The sequence below is a fragment of the Apodemus sylvaticus genome, chromosome 1, assembly GCF_947179515.1.
Source record: "Apodemus sylvaticus chromosome 1, mApoSyl1.1, whole genome shotgun sequence".
Taxonomy (NCBI): Eukaryota; Metazoa; Chordata; class Mammalia; order Rodentia; family Muridae; genus Apodemus; species Apodemus sylvaticus.
The window spans coordinates 2,997,737-3,012,453 of record NC_067472.1 but is presented as its reverse complement, the minus strand read 5'-3'; the positions used below and the strand labels follow the sequence as shown (position 1 = coordinate 3,012,453).

Sequence of the window (14,717 nt, the reverse complement as noted above, 5' to 3'; positions counted from 1 at the left end):
GAGGAGGTGTAAGCTTTGACAGGTGGGACCTAGTGAGGAGGCTGAGGTCTTTAGAGGTGTGCCCTTGCAGGGATTGTGGGATCCAGTCCTTTCCTCCTTGTCTGTTTATGTCCCATTATGAGGTAAATGGTTTTGCCAAGATTTGTTCCAGTGACAGATTTCCAAAACCATGAGCCCAATCAATCAACCAATCAATCAATAATTCATCAATCTCTCTTTCTCTCTTACACTCTAGTATGTGTGTATGTATGTATGCACGTATGTATGTATGCATGGTTGCATGTATGGTTGTATGTATGTATATATGGTTGTATGGGTATATAGTTGTATGTATGTTTATATAAATGTATGTATATATGAATGGCTGTGTATATGTGTGTATGTATGTATTATGATTATATGGTTGTGTGTATGTTTGTCTGTCTGTCTGTATGGTTGTATGAGTGTATGCTTGTATGGTTGTATGGGTGTGTTTAAGTATGGGTATATATGTGTATATGGCTATATGTATTTATGTATGTGTGGCTGTATGGTTGTATGAGTGTAGGTGTGTATGTATGTATATATGGTTGTATTGTGTGTATGTGCATGTATGTATGGTGTAGTGGGTATATGGTTTTAGGGGTGTATATGCATATGTGTATGGTTGTATTGTGCATGTGTGTACGTGCGTATGTATGTATGTATGGTGTGTTGTGCATGGTTGTATGGTTGTATGTACATATGTGTATATGGATGTATGGGTGTATGGGTGTATAGTTGTGTGTATGTATGTGTGTATGTATATAGGTATGTATGTATGAATGGGTATATGGGTGTATGTGTGTATGGTTGTATGTGTGTATATGTATGCATGTTTTTATATGTGTATGGGTGTGGATGTAGATGATGCAGATGTAGATGATATAGACATTTGAACACACACGTAGAGGTCGGGTCAAATTTGAGTGTCATTCCTTAGACTTCAGATACCTAATCTGTTTAAATTTTAATTTATTTTATTTTTTGAGACAGAGTCTCTCACTGGAACCTGGGGCTGACCAATTTGGCTAGGCTGGCTGTCCAGCTAGCACCTAGGATCTGCACTGTGGTGTCCCCTCTTCCTAGCACTGGGATTGAGGTGTTAATGTCAGCTTTGGCATTTCACTGTGGGTTCTGGGGTCTAATTCACGTCCTCATGTTTGCAAGGAATGTGTTGACTGAGCCATCTCCTCAGCCTCAACCTTTCCTCTAAAACCTTTTGAGAGACTTTAAAGACACTTATATATGTATAATAGTAGAACCAGCTTATATTGCCTCTCCAGTTCATTCATCACATTTATTTGTTGTGTGTGCGCTGGGGGTGTGCACACCACATTGCATGTGTGGAGACCAGAGGACCTTCTTCTTTTTAAGATGGCTTCTCCCAGGGATTTGCTACAGTAACAGGAAGCTGACGTGCAGGCTGATCTCGGTCTGCACACTTTGGGTGTTTCAGTTCTGAGGCAATGAGGCAGAGAGAACTGCACTGATTGTGTGGTGGGGCTTCTCAGAGGAGAGAGAATGCTGCCCCTTTCAGAGTTGTCCAAGTGTGGAGCAGGATTGGCTAGGGCCAGGCAGGGACAAGACTTCTCTAAGCAGCACCTTGCGAAGGGTCAGAAATACAAGCCTTGACTGCCTCACCTCTCCTGTGTGTCACTAAGTCAGTGAGGGTCCAGGAGGCAAGAGGTGTATGGGATGGCTATAAGGACACATGAGATGGCCCTCAATACTTCAGAGCTGAGCCTTGTACTTGCACAGTTACAGGGTAACGGGCCAGCTGCACTTCTTTGGGTGCAGTTTGTGGACAAAGTGGCTCTTTAAAAACACTTTAGCTGGCTTTTGTCGCTTGGTTTAAATGTGTACATTGCAGCTACTTTAATTGGTTCCATGTCTGGAACGAGGGACCGGAATGGAAGCGTGGCTCTGTCTCTCGGGGGAGCAGTCCTCGCACTCCGATGGCTTGTCATATTTCTTTTTTAATCTGCTATTCTTCTCCTCCAGGCGAGGGAGGTGATCTAATTATCTTCTGAGACAAGCTCACGACACAGTCTACCAACTTGGGCTGTTCTCGGGCCATAGTTCCAAGTGTGTGTGGAGAAGAATGCAGTATGAGTGAATGTGTGGAGATACTGTGTGTTCTCATGACCTTCCCTGCTCAGCAGCCAGGAGACCATCTCCCCGCTAGGCCTGAGTCCACAGCTACCATAGTTTACCTGGATGCTGGCCTTGGACAAAGTTAAAAAAAAAAAATTCCATCCCTCCTTGGTGGTGCAGCTTTGCACCAACTCTGCCTTCTCCGAGAGGCAGTTTCTTTCATTGCAAATTGAAAATAGATTCTATCTGAAAGTTGTGGTTGCAATGACAGCTGGCATGATCTGGGGTGTGCAGCCTGTCCATCCCGTGCATGGTGCATGTGAATTCTTGATAGCTAGCAGCTGCTGTTCAGGAGCCCCTCAGGAACAGATCTTCAGGGCTGGTTATAGCCTGGCAAGAGCTGACCCAGCCTCCCTAGGGCTGGAAAAGCCCTGCCTGGAGCTGACTCGCCCGAGTCTCCAGCCACTGGGTGAGGGATTTTTATAACTCTGCCATGCACACAGCACACACCAGGTGCCTGGAGGTGTTTCTTCCCAAAATTGAGGCAATTAATCTTGCAGGAGGTGCTGCAGGGATCCTGCTGCTTGCTTCCTGGGATGTGTGGCTGCACGAGGGAACTTTAGCCTCCAGAGAGCTCTGATGCAGAGAGGGTCATCACCTCTTCTTTCTGTAAAGTAGGGCTTGGAAGTTGAGACAGTGGCATGCATGATATGGCCCGGATTTCCTCTGCATCTTATTCTCCAGAACAAAAGTAGTAAAAATCTGCGGACATAGTAAAACCTGCTTAGGCAATGTCTCTCTCTCTCTCTCTCGCTTATTGAGGCCTATCACTATGTCTACCATTTATTTACAATCTATCAGTAGCTCTTTCCTATTTCTATGTACTTACGTATTGATATTTTATCTCTGTTATATTCTACCATCTACCCATTGGTCATGTATCCATATCTGTATCCTGTAGCTATAATGTACTTACAATCTCTAGCCTGCTTATCAGCTAATTTTCTGGCACCTGTCATCACGTTTTTATCTTTATCAGTATAAACATTATTTATTACATTTATGAGTATAAAAATAAGTCCAGCATTTCCATTAACCTACCCTTTTGCTTTTGACATGATTGTTATAGAAGCTTACATTTTCAATCTGTTTATAGCTACCTCTCTCTCTCTCTCTCTCTCTCTCTCTCTCTCTCTCTCTCTCTCTCTCTCTTGTTTTCGTTTTGGCTTTCTTGGAGACAGGGTTTCTCTGTATAGCCCTGGCTGTCCTAGAACTCACTCTGTAGACCAGGCTGGCCTTGAACTCAAGAAATATGCCTCCCTCTGCCTTAGCCTCCGCCTCCGCCTCCGCCTCTGCTTCTGCCCCTCTAGTGCTGGGATTAAAGGCGTGCACCACCACTGCTGGCTACAGCTACCTCTCAGTGTAGCAATATAGGGCAAAACCAGAACAGGGAAGTGGGAAGGGGTGGGTGGGAGAACAGGGGGAGGGAAGGGGGCTTATGGGACTTTCGGGGAGTGGGGGGGGGGCAGAAAAGGGGAAATCATTTGAAATGTAAATAAAAAATATATCAAATTAAAAAAAAGAAACATAAATTAAAAAAAAATAGTTGCAGAAGTTAAGGAGCTGCCGGGGAATCCGACATTATCTTCCTCAGTAGTATAGGCACGGAGAAGCTAGCCAAACTCTGGTAAACACCTCCCCCCCCCCATTCATGCTCATGCAAGCAACCCTAAGTAAATTCAACAGATCATAAAAATATCAAAATAAGAAGGTAGGAGAGGGGCTGGCTAGAAAGAGGACATTTGGGATCTGACAACAGGGGCAGTGGAGTGAATCTGATCAAAATATTTTGGACACATGTATGAAATTGTCAAAAACTTTTAAAAAATAAGAAAAATAACAGAATGGGTGGGTCTTTTCTGGTTATTTGACCCGCTATATCATCCTGTGGTAGGATGATAGGAAACTCTTCTGCATGGATTTGGGCACACTGCAGAAGAATTTGGGATGTACTCTTTGCAGTGGGATTGTGGATCCCAAGGGTGTGATTTTAAATTAGGACACTTCCAGAGGGGAGTTTCTGAGGTTTAGTGTGGCTGACCTGCCCAGTGGTTAAGAGAACAACAGGGTCATGAAAACCAGAGCTCAGATCCCAGCAGCCATACACAAAGTATGGTGTCCTGGCAGAGGCCAGCGACTCCAGCTTCAAGGGATATGACACGCTCCTCTGGCCCCCACGTGCACAGGAACATCCATGGGCACCTATGTATTTGTATACATACATTATTTTTTTAAGATGAGCAGTGGTGGCACATGCCTTTAATCTCAGCACTTGGAAGGCAGAGGCACAGGCACATGGATTTCTGAGTTCGAGGCCAGCCTGTTCTACAAAGTGAGTTCTAGGACAACTGGGGGCTATACAGAGAAACCCTGTCTTAAGAAACAGGTTCCTTTTTTTTTTTTTTTTAAAGATACCTTTACTGTATTTATGTACCCATCCAAGCAATCGGAGACCAAAGTTCACTTTACTTTTGACGTGTGGCGACTCCCTCCTCTGCCAGTCTGCACCGCAGGAATCTCCGCAAGCTGAAACCCCCTCCGCAGCACGCTGTGGTTTATGGGGCTTTTACGACTCCTCCTGCTCCTATCCTTCACCTCACTGTGTTTTCGTTTGTGCTTTATTTATATCACCAAACACAGGCAGTCTTGTATCTTGTTCCTGTCACAATTTTTATTTGCTTTCTTGGCATTTCTCTCAGGGTTTTATTAGACATTTCTTGTTCCAGCTCCTAAAATTTCTATCACCAGTGTCTTGGGGACTTGGCTGCGTTCAGAAGATGATTAGAATTTGAATGGATGGCACAGGTGAGGGACCCTGAAGGGGCACAGGTGGAGGACCCTGAAGGCCCCCAGGTGCATGCCACACTGCAGGCTGCCCTTGCCTTGTTTCTGTTGGTGGCAATGCCCTATGTCTGCCCATCCCTTGAGTCCCAGCCCTACCTGAGCTAGCCCTGAGCAGCCTGACCTGAGTCATGCTTTACTGTGTCCTTTTCCAGGAGAATCCCAGAACCTGGGAGGTATGGCTTTTATTATACAGTTCTGAGTGCTTGCAACCCAAACAGACCCAGAAATTCTGAAGGGTCTGAATATAATCAACCTAAAGTTGGCTATTCGATATCAGGCTCAAGAAGCAAGGGAGGAGGGAAGGTGGTCTGGATAAACAAATCACAAGAAAAGCACCAAAAAACTGAGGATGTGACGGGCCATAGTGGGAAGGCCTTTGCTGGTGTTTTGCTAGACGGACAAGATGAGGCTCTTAGATGGCCTTCTGGATAGTTATCTTTACGCTTACAGAGGTGGAGGCGTGCTGGTAAGCAAGGCTTCACTTTTCTTGCTATGAGCAGAGATTCATAACTATCAAAGTGCTGAGAACATGTGGCTGCTGAATGCTTAGCTTTAATGGGACATGCATGTGCACACGCGCATGCACACACACACAGAGACAGAGCGAGAGAGCAAGAGAGCAAGAGAGAGAGAGAGAGAGAGAGAGAGGACTCAAGCAATGCCACAAAGAGAGGGCATGGAGAATAGAGGAGTGGGGAGGGGTGGTGTGCTGTGGGATGCATCTCTGGACAGGACACAGCGGTCATGCTGTTGAGTTCAAGACAGCAGCGAGAACCTTCACCAGACCTGCACAAAACTGGGCTTGTCAGCTTCCTCACAAAGACGTATCCCTCCCTGAGGGTTTATAGGTAACTAATGGTTGTTGAGAAAGGTAGACATTTTGTTCAATAGTGTAGCTACCAGCAAAGCATCCACTTAACCACTCGTGCTCCTATAAACAAAGCTAGTTAAAATCATTGAGTAACCAAAAGACAAAGGCAAAAATAGACATGGGCGTGGTGGGGGGAGCATTAACAGAGAAGCAGAAGGGGATCAGCAGGAGCAGAAGGGGACCTGACAGGGTAACAGGATCACACTTACGTCATATACATGTATGAAATTGCCGTGGTGAAATCCATAATAACTAGTGCATGTTAATAAACATAAAGTGGTCCCAAACAAATCACCATCCATGTCTCTGTCTCACACAGACGTCAGGCCTCCTTGCTCCTCGGATTATAATCGTGTGACTCCTGAGGCGTATAACAGTGGAAAACTTCATTACAGCACTTGTGTCTAAACATTTTGCTTTACCGAGTCCTGGCAGAAAAAAGGACATGATAACCACCCACCAGGGATACAGGAGAATGGTGGGACAGCCGTCTCCAAGTACCAGTACAAAGAATTCTGGGACCACCATGGCTTTCTTGGACAGGCACTGAATTATAAAAATACTATCTGCAAGTCTCTCCGAGTTACTCATGCAGATGAGCGTAACTAGAAAATCGCAGTAATGCGATAATAATATTGACCTTAGCAGACAGAAAATAAATGTCAGCTATGGCCCCTACACTAAACCTAACCCATTCCTTTTACAACTCTCAAGTGAGACATCAGATTGGGTCAAAATAGCAGCTTTCAACTAGTGGTGGGGTAGATCACCTAAGTGAACATTTGCCAGTGTTTAGAAATATTTGAAGACTGGTTGTCCAGGGATGCTACTGAACATCATACCAGGGATGTTCAGGACCTGACCCATCTTCTCTTGCCTAGTAAACTGTGTTGTCAGCCATGCCAACAGTGTCCGGGTCAAAGATAATGGCACACTGTTGTGTTGGCCACACTGCATCCTCTATGGCCGGCCACCCCAGATACCAGCATGTCCATCGTGAAGACCTCTGTAACCTTATAGGTTTCAACATCCCTGCTGTGGTGCTGCAATAATTCTAGTATTGGAGAGACAGAGGCGGGCAGAGTGAAGGCCAGCCTGGTCTACATAGCAAGTTCCAGGCTAGCCAGGGCTGTACAGGGAGACTCTGTTTCAAAAAGAGATTTTTATAACATCATTTAAAAAAAATTAGTGTAAAAGCAAAAGACCTCAAAGCAGCTGTGTTATGGTTTGAATGTGATACGTTCATGCCTTTGAATTTGTAGTCCCTGGTTGAGGGCATTATTTCAGAAGGTTCTGGAACCTTTAGGCAGTGGGAGTTAGCTGAAGGGCAGAGGATGCTGGATGGTTGACCTTGAGGGTTACACTTGCTGCCTGAGTTCTCTGATACTTGGTCTATAGAGAAGTGAGGAGTCACAGGTCATATCCTGCTGCCATGTTTTCCTCAGTGAGGACTGTGCCTTCTCAAATGTGGGCTAAAACAAATCCTTAAATTGCTTCTGTCGGGAATTCTGTTGCCAAGACAAGCACAGTAATTAATAAAAGCCATTTTTATATAAAAGAAAAGAATGTTTATTAGGATATTCTGGGGTGGAGGGGGCCAGAGGGACTACATACACTGTTGGGTTGAGCAAGAGGCAGACAGAAAATTCAAACATCACAGAACCTCTGTCAGAGTTCCAATGGAAAGCTGTGTCCTTCTCTTAGGTGGTCCTCTGAAGCATGAAGCGAGGTCCAAACAGCAGTGTGAAGAAGTGTGGGCAACCTGGGGAGATGTCCAGCTGTCTTCTGGAGATCTGACGCTCAGCAAGGCAAGCGCCTCTTCCTCTGTGTGGAAAACCCTGGAAACCGAAGTTAATGGATTCCCAAGAAACATGACCCTCTCCTAACCTGAGACTCCTTAACCAAGCCCATTCTTCTCACCCTGGCTCTGAGGAGACTGGTGTCGGAACCCTCGATTAGGTCAGAATTCTGAAAATATTCCCTGAATGAGAAGCTCTCTTCTGCATGAAACAGAGCAGCAGTAGCTGAGACTTACCCTCAGGTCAGGAGGAAAAGATGCAACCCCACTGGAAAATACAAGAGAAAACCCTGCACCCTAAATCCCACACAGCTTCTCAGCGGGAGCCCGGATTAAACAGAGAAAATAATTTCAATATCAAGGGATAATGTGCACAAGACAGGAAACTCTTTCAAGCAGTCTGTGTGATGAGCAGTGTTTCGCGTCCCCTGGGGACGGAGAAGAGAGAGAAGACAGATAATTAGGAAAGCTGCAAGGCTCTGGATTTTCAACTCTCTGAGGACATCAGCTCTTTCTGAATCCAGAAAATCACAGCAGAAGAGTTGGACTGCAGGAAGACTGCAGCCAGAGAGAGCAGGGTGTTTGTAAGTAGCTTCTACAGTCTCTCTCTCCCTCTCTTCCCTCCTTTCCCCCCTCTCCCTCAGAAATGTTATTAGTTACACCTGAACAGTAAAAACCCAAATAAAACCCAAACTCAGACCAAACACACTTCTCATGCTAGGAAGATGATGCTGATGCTGGGGCACACACCAAACAGCCCTTCCTAAGTGAGAAGGAGATGGGAGAGAGGTAGCCTTTATTTGTCCTTGCAACAATCACCATACTGTTCTAGTTCCTGGTGACCATTTTTTACTACTGTAAAAAACAAACAAACAAGCAAACAAAAAACCCAACAAAGCAAAACCATCTGGGTTTCCTATAGTAGGGCATCCATTAAGTTTCCTATTCTTCCTCCCAATTCACTTGAACCCTGGGGCCTGTGTTACATGTGGTGGACATTAGTACTCCTTGTACACAGTCAGAGATTTGCTATTTATATTGGCCCTGATAAAGATTGTCTGTGAGATCAGGAGTGACAGCAGAGGAAAAGTGGTCAGAAAAAATGCATGAATGTGATGATTGTGTGTGTGTGTGTGTGTGTGTGTGTGTGTGTGTGTGTGTGATGTAACCATGAGACCCATGAGCTATGATGATGTAATCATGAGACCCATTAGCTGTGATGACATAATCATGAGACCCATTATTTTGTATGCTAACTAATATTATTTTAAAAGGAGTCCTGCTTTTTGCTGTGCTCAGCCAAAGGAGCTCTAGAGTCCCTTCTTCCATAGCACCTAAATTGGCTCAGAGCACTGTGACCTCCCTACTGGCACACCTGTACAGCCAAACTCAAGGCCATTTGAGGATCATTGCTGTGTCCAGACAGGGACTGAGACATGTTTCTTGGAGACCATGTCCATAGGCTACGTATTATAAAGGCATCAAATTGAAGGATTTCACCAATCGAAAAGATTTAATGGAGATTAAAATCTCTGTAAGCTCACTGGTCTGGCAGATGTCAGTCTGTTGAGACTAGCTGGGACACTCAGCTCTTCTGGGAATAGGTGTTTATATCTCAGTTCTTGGCAGGAGACACAGGTTTCTGATCACCTTCTTAAACCCAGGGCACTCTCAAAATCATAATAGTCTACTGAAAATGTCATTCAAGGCCAGCACAGCAATGTGGCTGGACAGCTCTTGCAGCCATGGGGCATAATGAAGCCCTTTAGTGTGATTTTTTCAGGCAACTGGCATTTTTAAAGTACCTACTATGGGCTGTACCTACAAAGGAAGGCAGTGTTCAGAGGGAAACTGTCAGTCTCTGGCCAGGCTCCTGATATCTTTTGTAACATGAAAGTGGGGATGGATAAGAAAGTTCCAGCCGGTGAAGCGAGAAAACCCAGAGAATCCCTTCTATTGATGCTGGTGCTGAGCTTGGCAGCTGCCCTTGAGTAAAAGTGAACTCCTTCTCATGGCAATGGGACAAGCTGCTGATCCCAGCACCTGCCAGAGGCAGACAGCCGAAATCACAGCTGCGTTGGTCAAATGAGCTTGGAGACAGACCCCGGGGTCTTCTGGGACCTCGATGACTATCAGCGGGCTGCTGTGCTCTGCAGGCAGTTTATTGGAACTGGGTTCATATGCCTTCCCCACCGCTCTGGGCTGGGTCTCAGTACCCTTCAGAAATGCAGGTGGCATATCTAGATGATCAGCCATGCTGAGCTGCCTCTGGGAAAAAGTATGGACTACAAGAGAGTCCCAGAGATATCAAAGGGATCCCCACGAGGGTATAGGAGGCAGGGTACCAAAGTGAAAAAGAAGGATCTCAAAAGAGGGGCAGGGAGTGCATGTCTGACTTGAGGCTTTCATCACCTGCCCCAAGACATGTCTTCTTCCACAAAATGAGCATCTGATAGAATGTGGGTGGATTTTGGCAGCACTGAGCTTAGACTGACAGGTGACGAATAGATGGGAGGGGGCTCTGTGATGTTCATTGGCAATAACAGAAAAGGGAGCCACGGAGGCCTCGGAATGCAACAGGAAGATTAACAGAACCAACCGCATCTTAAGACATCTCTCCTTGGGAAATCAACATCCTGCAGGGTACGTGCCAGGGCACAGGCAGTTGCAACCCCATGGGAGTAAGGCCTCTGCAGTAAGACTATTAGAAATTCTGAGGTAACAGTTCTTCATGAAGAATCCCAGACAACAGACTTAAACTCGCTCAATAAGAAAAGCCATGTCAAGATCAAGACCTGTCAGATAGAGACGTGAGATTCCTTGCTCAGGATAAGAGAGAAGAAATACAGCTTCTAGGGTTGTCCAGACATATCCCCTGGCTTTTTTTTTTTTAACTTTAGTTTCTAAAAGAAAAGCCATACATTAGTCATTGCCCAGACACTAATTCTAGTGCCCTCTCTGTAGAGGACCTCCTGCTATTGCTATTTCAGGACACTTGCTTATTTTTTATTTTTTATTTTTAGAAGAATGTCCCTATCAGTAAGAAACATCAGCAGAGGGAGGGACCCACTGTGACTCCTTATTGCACCTTGATTTTGCTTTGTTTCTCCAAGCCCTGTGAGCTCAGGGCAGCTGGGCCTCCTGATGTCATGGTGTCCAGACGACGGCAATTCATTTCCATCTGTTGCCACTGTCTATGGTCTTTCCTACAAAGATGGGTCTCTCATGGTCTCATTTGCTTAGGCAAAAAGCACAGCCAGGGCAACAGAGAGCAGGGGCGTGGATCTTGGAGACCAAGAGCAGCATCCAGAAGGCAGAACATGAGCTGATTTAAGCAAACCCCTCTCTGTGCCACACTTTGATTCAAATAAGCCGTGCGTGTCTGACTATAGGAATAAAAGCTAACATTCCAAATGATAGGTCCTTCGAGTCCACTATTTTGTAAGTAATAACTGAAGTGCGTTTATGTTGGAACCCAAGGAAATAATTTGCTAATTATATATACCCCCACACGCTGCTTTTACATCTTTTTCTATACTCACTGATTCAAACATGCTTCCACCCTTTCTCATTTCTCCAACTCAACAGATAGAGTATTTGGGGGCATCTGATCTAGAGACAAGGAGGCTCATGGGAAATGTGGTGCAGCTGAGAATGACCAAGCCTTGGTGTACAGGCAAAGACATCCCTGTACAACACACACATTATACTCAGGGCTCTGGAGGGTCCTTGTGCTGTGTTGGGATGAACTTGAAGTTGTAACTAAGACATTTCTCTTTAGCTACAAGATATGGAATTGCCTTAAAAATAACATGAAAACTACCCTCCAATTACATCTAGACACAATTTGCTTTACTTGTTGAAAAACAACCTATGCCATCTTCAATGTCTACTATTTTTGAGGTTTGAAAAACAAAATCTGATGTGGAAAAATAAACAGCCAGCATTCCGAATTCCCTCTCTGTTGTGCACTTCTCCTCTCATGTGCTCTCTTTAAAAAAGACTCTCAAACACCATCTGCTCAAGGGCACTCAAGGTCAAAGAGAATGAAAGTGCTTCTGCTCAGTGTGGCTCCGTCACCTTTTTCTTTTTCTCTCCCCGACGTAGGCTGGATTCGAAGCCACTGTGTGGTCGCAACTGCAACTGTCCATGCAAAATCAACTTCGCAAAGGGCTTTCTGTAAGGAACCCAACCTCAGCAGACAAAACCCGTGTTTCTAACCAGCGAAAGCAGAGGAGCAGGAAGTATGGAGTCACTTCCGCTCATGGGCGGGGCTCCAAGAGGAAGTTGATTGCATAAAAGATCCGCCATTGTTTCCCTGTTCTAGTCTTGAGACAAGTGCTTTGTGGGTCGCACAGCCTCAACCTAAGGCCACAGAAAATGGAAGGCCTACATGCTTGCCTTGGTTTTGTAGCCGTCCTTAAATGTTGTCCCTAAAGGGGACCCTTCCCACTGTTTTATTTCATCAGCAACTTGTTTTCAAATCAAGGATTAGGTAACTCTCAGACACTTCTATCTCTGAAAGAAAATGCGATTTCTTTTTTTTTTTTACTGGCGATACAGCTTTCCAAAGTTTAATTTGTATGTTGCCTATCTATGAGTTCTTGCTGAAGGCTGCCCTTATCACTGGGCTCCTGTTTCCTCTCTGGTGCTCTGTGAAGCTAACTAACAGCGGGCAGCAGTACATGGCAGGGGTAATCTATAGCCTCATGGTCAGACAGGCCCTTATGCAATTAGTCCAGTGGAGATATATGTGTATACCTTAATTAAAACGAAAATATGATCAATAAGAGATATGTTCCCATTCATGACTGGCATTCTGTTTGGACACATCGAATATGTTTATTCAATGTATGACTCTTCTTGGAACTTCCCACTGATCAGGTACACGTTGGATGCATTCCCCTCAAAAACATTGTAAAGGGGGAAAGAAAGGTTGGTACTAAGTATTTTACATTGTTATTCATTAACATTTCAATATAAATGCACTTCAAACACCAAAGGAGTCCCTCCCCAGGTTATTCTCCCAAGGCAAACCTCAGAGAGCAGTGCAGGTATCAGAAGACTGTGTGCACCAGGGTTCCCTGCTCTGTGGGAGGGTGAGAAGCCCGATCACACTTCCAGGGCTCAATGGAGGGACGATTGTCCTCTCCTTTACTCACTTTGCAGGAAATATGCCAATATGCAGCCATTAACAGATTCTGAACCTGACCATGTAAAGCAGTCTTTAGATAAACGCTTAAGGGTGTGCCCCAGCAAGGAGGAGGGCTCCAGGAGATGGTATGTGGCTAATAAGCCAGATGTCTCTTCTCAAGTGTCCCCTTCTGTTCTGTGTATTTATGCCTAATCAGTTCACCTTTCCAGATCCCATGCTAGCCTTCTAGATCCATAACCTACCATTCCTTTTGTGTGGGACAGTCTGTATGTAGTGAAGGTCACAGAGCAATAAACAGGAGATGTTTAATGACCTTGAATCCAGACTGTTCTAATTTGTTGTCAGGAGCAGAGATGATTCCATGTGCCCTGGCAGGGCTCAACTTTGAAAGAGAGGGCAGCACATCTCCATCCCATCCCTTGTGGCCAGCTAGTCTCAATCAAAGCCATTTCTGCCAGACAACATGAAAACCAATGTACTGAGCCTCTATCAACTGCCAGTAGCACTGTCCACCATGGTACCCTTTACAAGTATCTAGTCATTCCTTACTTACAGGCAGTCTTGATTTCAAGACAGTAAGACATGGGCTAGCTGCTCTATTTCCTCCTGCCTGTCCACAGACACGTGATGCGGCTTTCTGCTAAAGCACTGGGCTTCTTGGGGCCTGCTTTTGAGAGCTGTATCTATGAAGTTGATGCTGGAGCGAGCTAGTGTTACTGATGAGGGGAAAGGGCTGTGTGTATTAAACCATCATTAAAACATGGGATCAGCACTGCTGCTTTCAAAACACAGAAAGCTAAAAGTTGTAGAGCTAATAGTTGGTAACACTTGTTCTACATGTGACCTCATAAGTGTAAGAAGCGGTAAGAGTTGTTCAGCTTCTCACTCAAGCGAAGGTCAGGAGAGTGCAGTGAACAATTCGGGTTCTGTGCAAGAGCCAAACCCACCCTCCTCTCCTGGGCTAAATGACAGGTTCTACATTTGGATGTGACCAGGGATTTGCTTTGCTTTGTTTGGGATTACATAAACACTCTGTGGAGAGCATACATAGATAGGTGAACATTAGTAAAAGATGGAGTCTGCAAAGTCCACTCTTGAGGCCAACCTCCACTTGCCATCCATACACACTAGGCTGCAGTCATGTCTTTAGAATTCAACGCTATTAAATAAGATATGGAAGAATCTTTATCAATAGCGTCTCCTGCTCCTAGCCAGCAGAGAGAACAGGGTTCAAGCTTTTCAAACTATCATCTTCATCGTCATGATCTTCTTCACCACCACCACCACCACCACCATCACCACCACCACCACCACCAAAAACATAAGCTCAGCTTGCTTTACAGTACAGGTTACAAATGGTCCCCTTAAACCACACCATGCCCCAGAGCTTTCTGAGTTTGGGATTAGCCCTGTAGCAGTTCTTCAACAGAAGCCCATGAGGGCCACAAGAAGCTTTCTTAAAAATAACAAAAGAGTTCCAGCTGGGTGAAACTGCTTCTCAACCGAGCTTTTAAAACTGGATTTTCAGATATACAAGAGGACAGGGATAGAATACTTGATTTTCTTTTGTCTTTTCATACTGTTTTTCTGGATGCAGCTATGATGTTTCTGCCAACAATACAGATAACAGGGCAGCCAGAGCAGTGAGCACCATCGCAGGCAGTGAGCTCAGACCACAGCTGGGAGGGGCAGCCATTGATTTTGTGGTTATGTGGCTGGAAGCACCAGCGAGACCATCCTTTCCGTAATCATTCTGTAAGAAAGAATGTTTTCATTATCACCCACAGCACATGCCCACTACACCATGTTGCATTTCACCCATGTTCTCCACCCCTACTTCCCTCTCCCTAATGGCCAGCTCCCTCTGGCCTGAG

The 14,717-nt window shown here is 45.2% G+C and overlaps 1 protein-coding gene across 1 annotated transcript in view; it reads right to left on the bottom strand.

Moving 5' to 3' along the window:
• Positions 1 to 7,442: 7,442 nt before the first annotated feature.
• Positions 7,443 to 14,717, bottom strand: part of Gfra1 (GDNF family receptor alpha 1) — a 215,915-nt gene continuing 208,640 nt past the window's right edge. Inside the window, exon 10 of the mRNA XM_052182664.1 lies at positions 7,443 to 14,596. Within this exon, the coding sequence (XP_052038624.1) occupies positions 14,441 to 14,596 (156 nt within the window). The 3' untranslated portion in view covers positions 7,443 to 14,440. The remainder of the gene's footprint in view (positions 14,597 to 14,717) is intronic.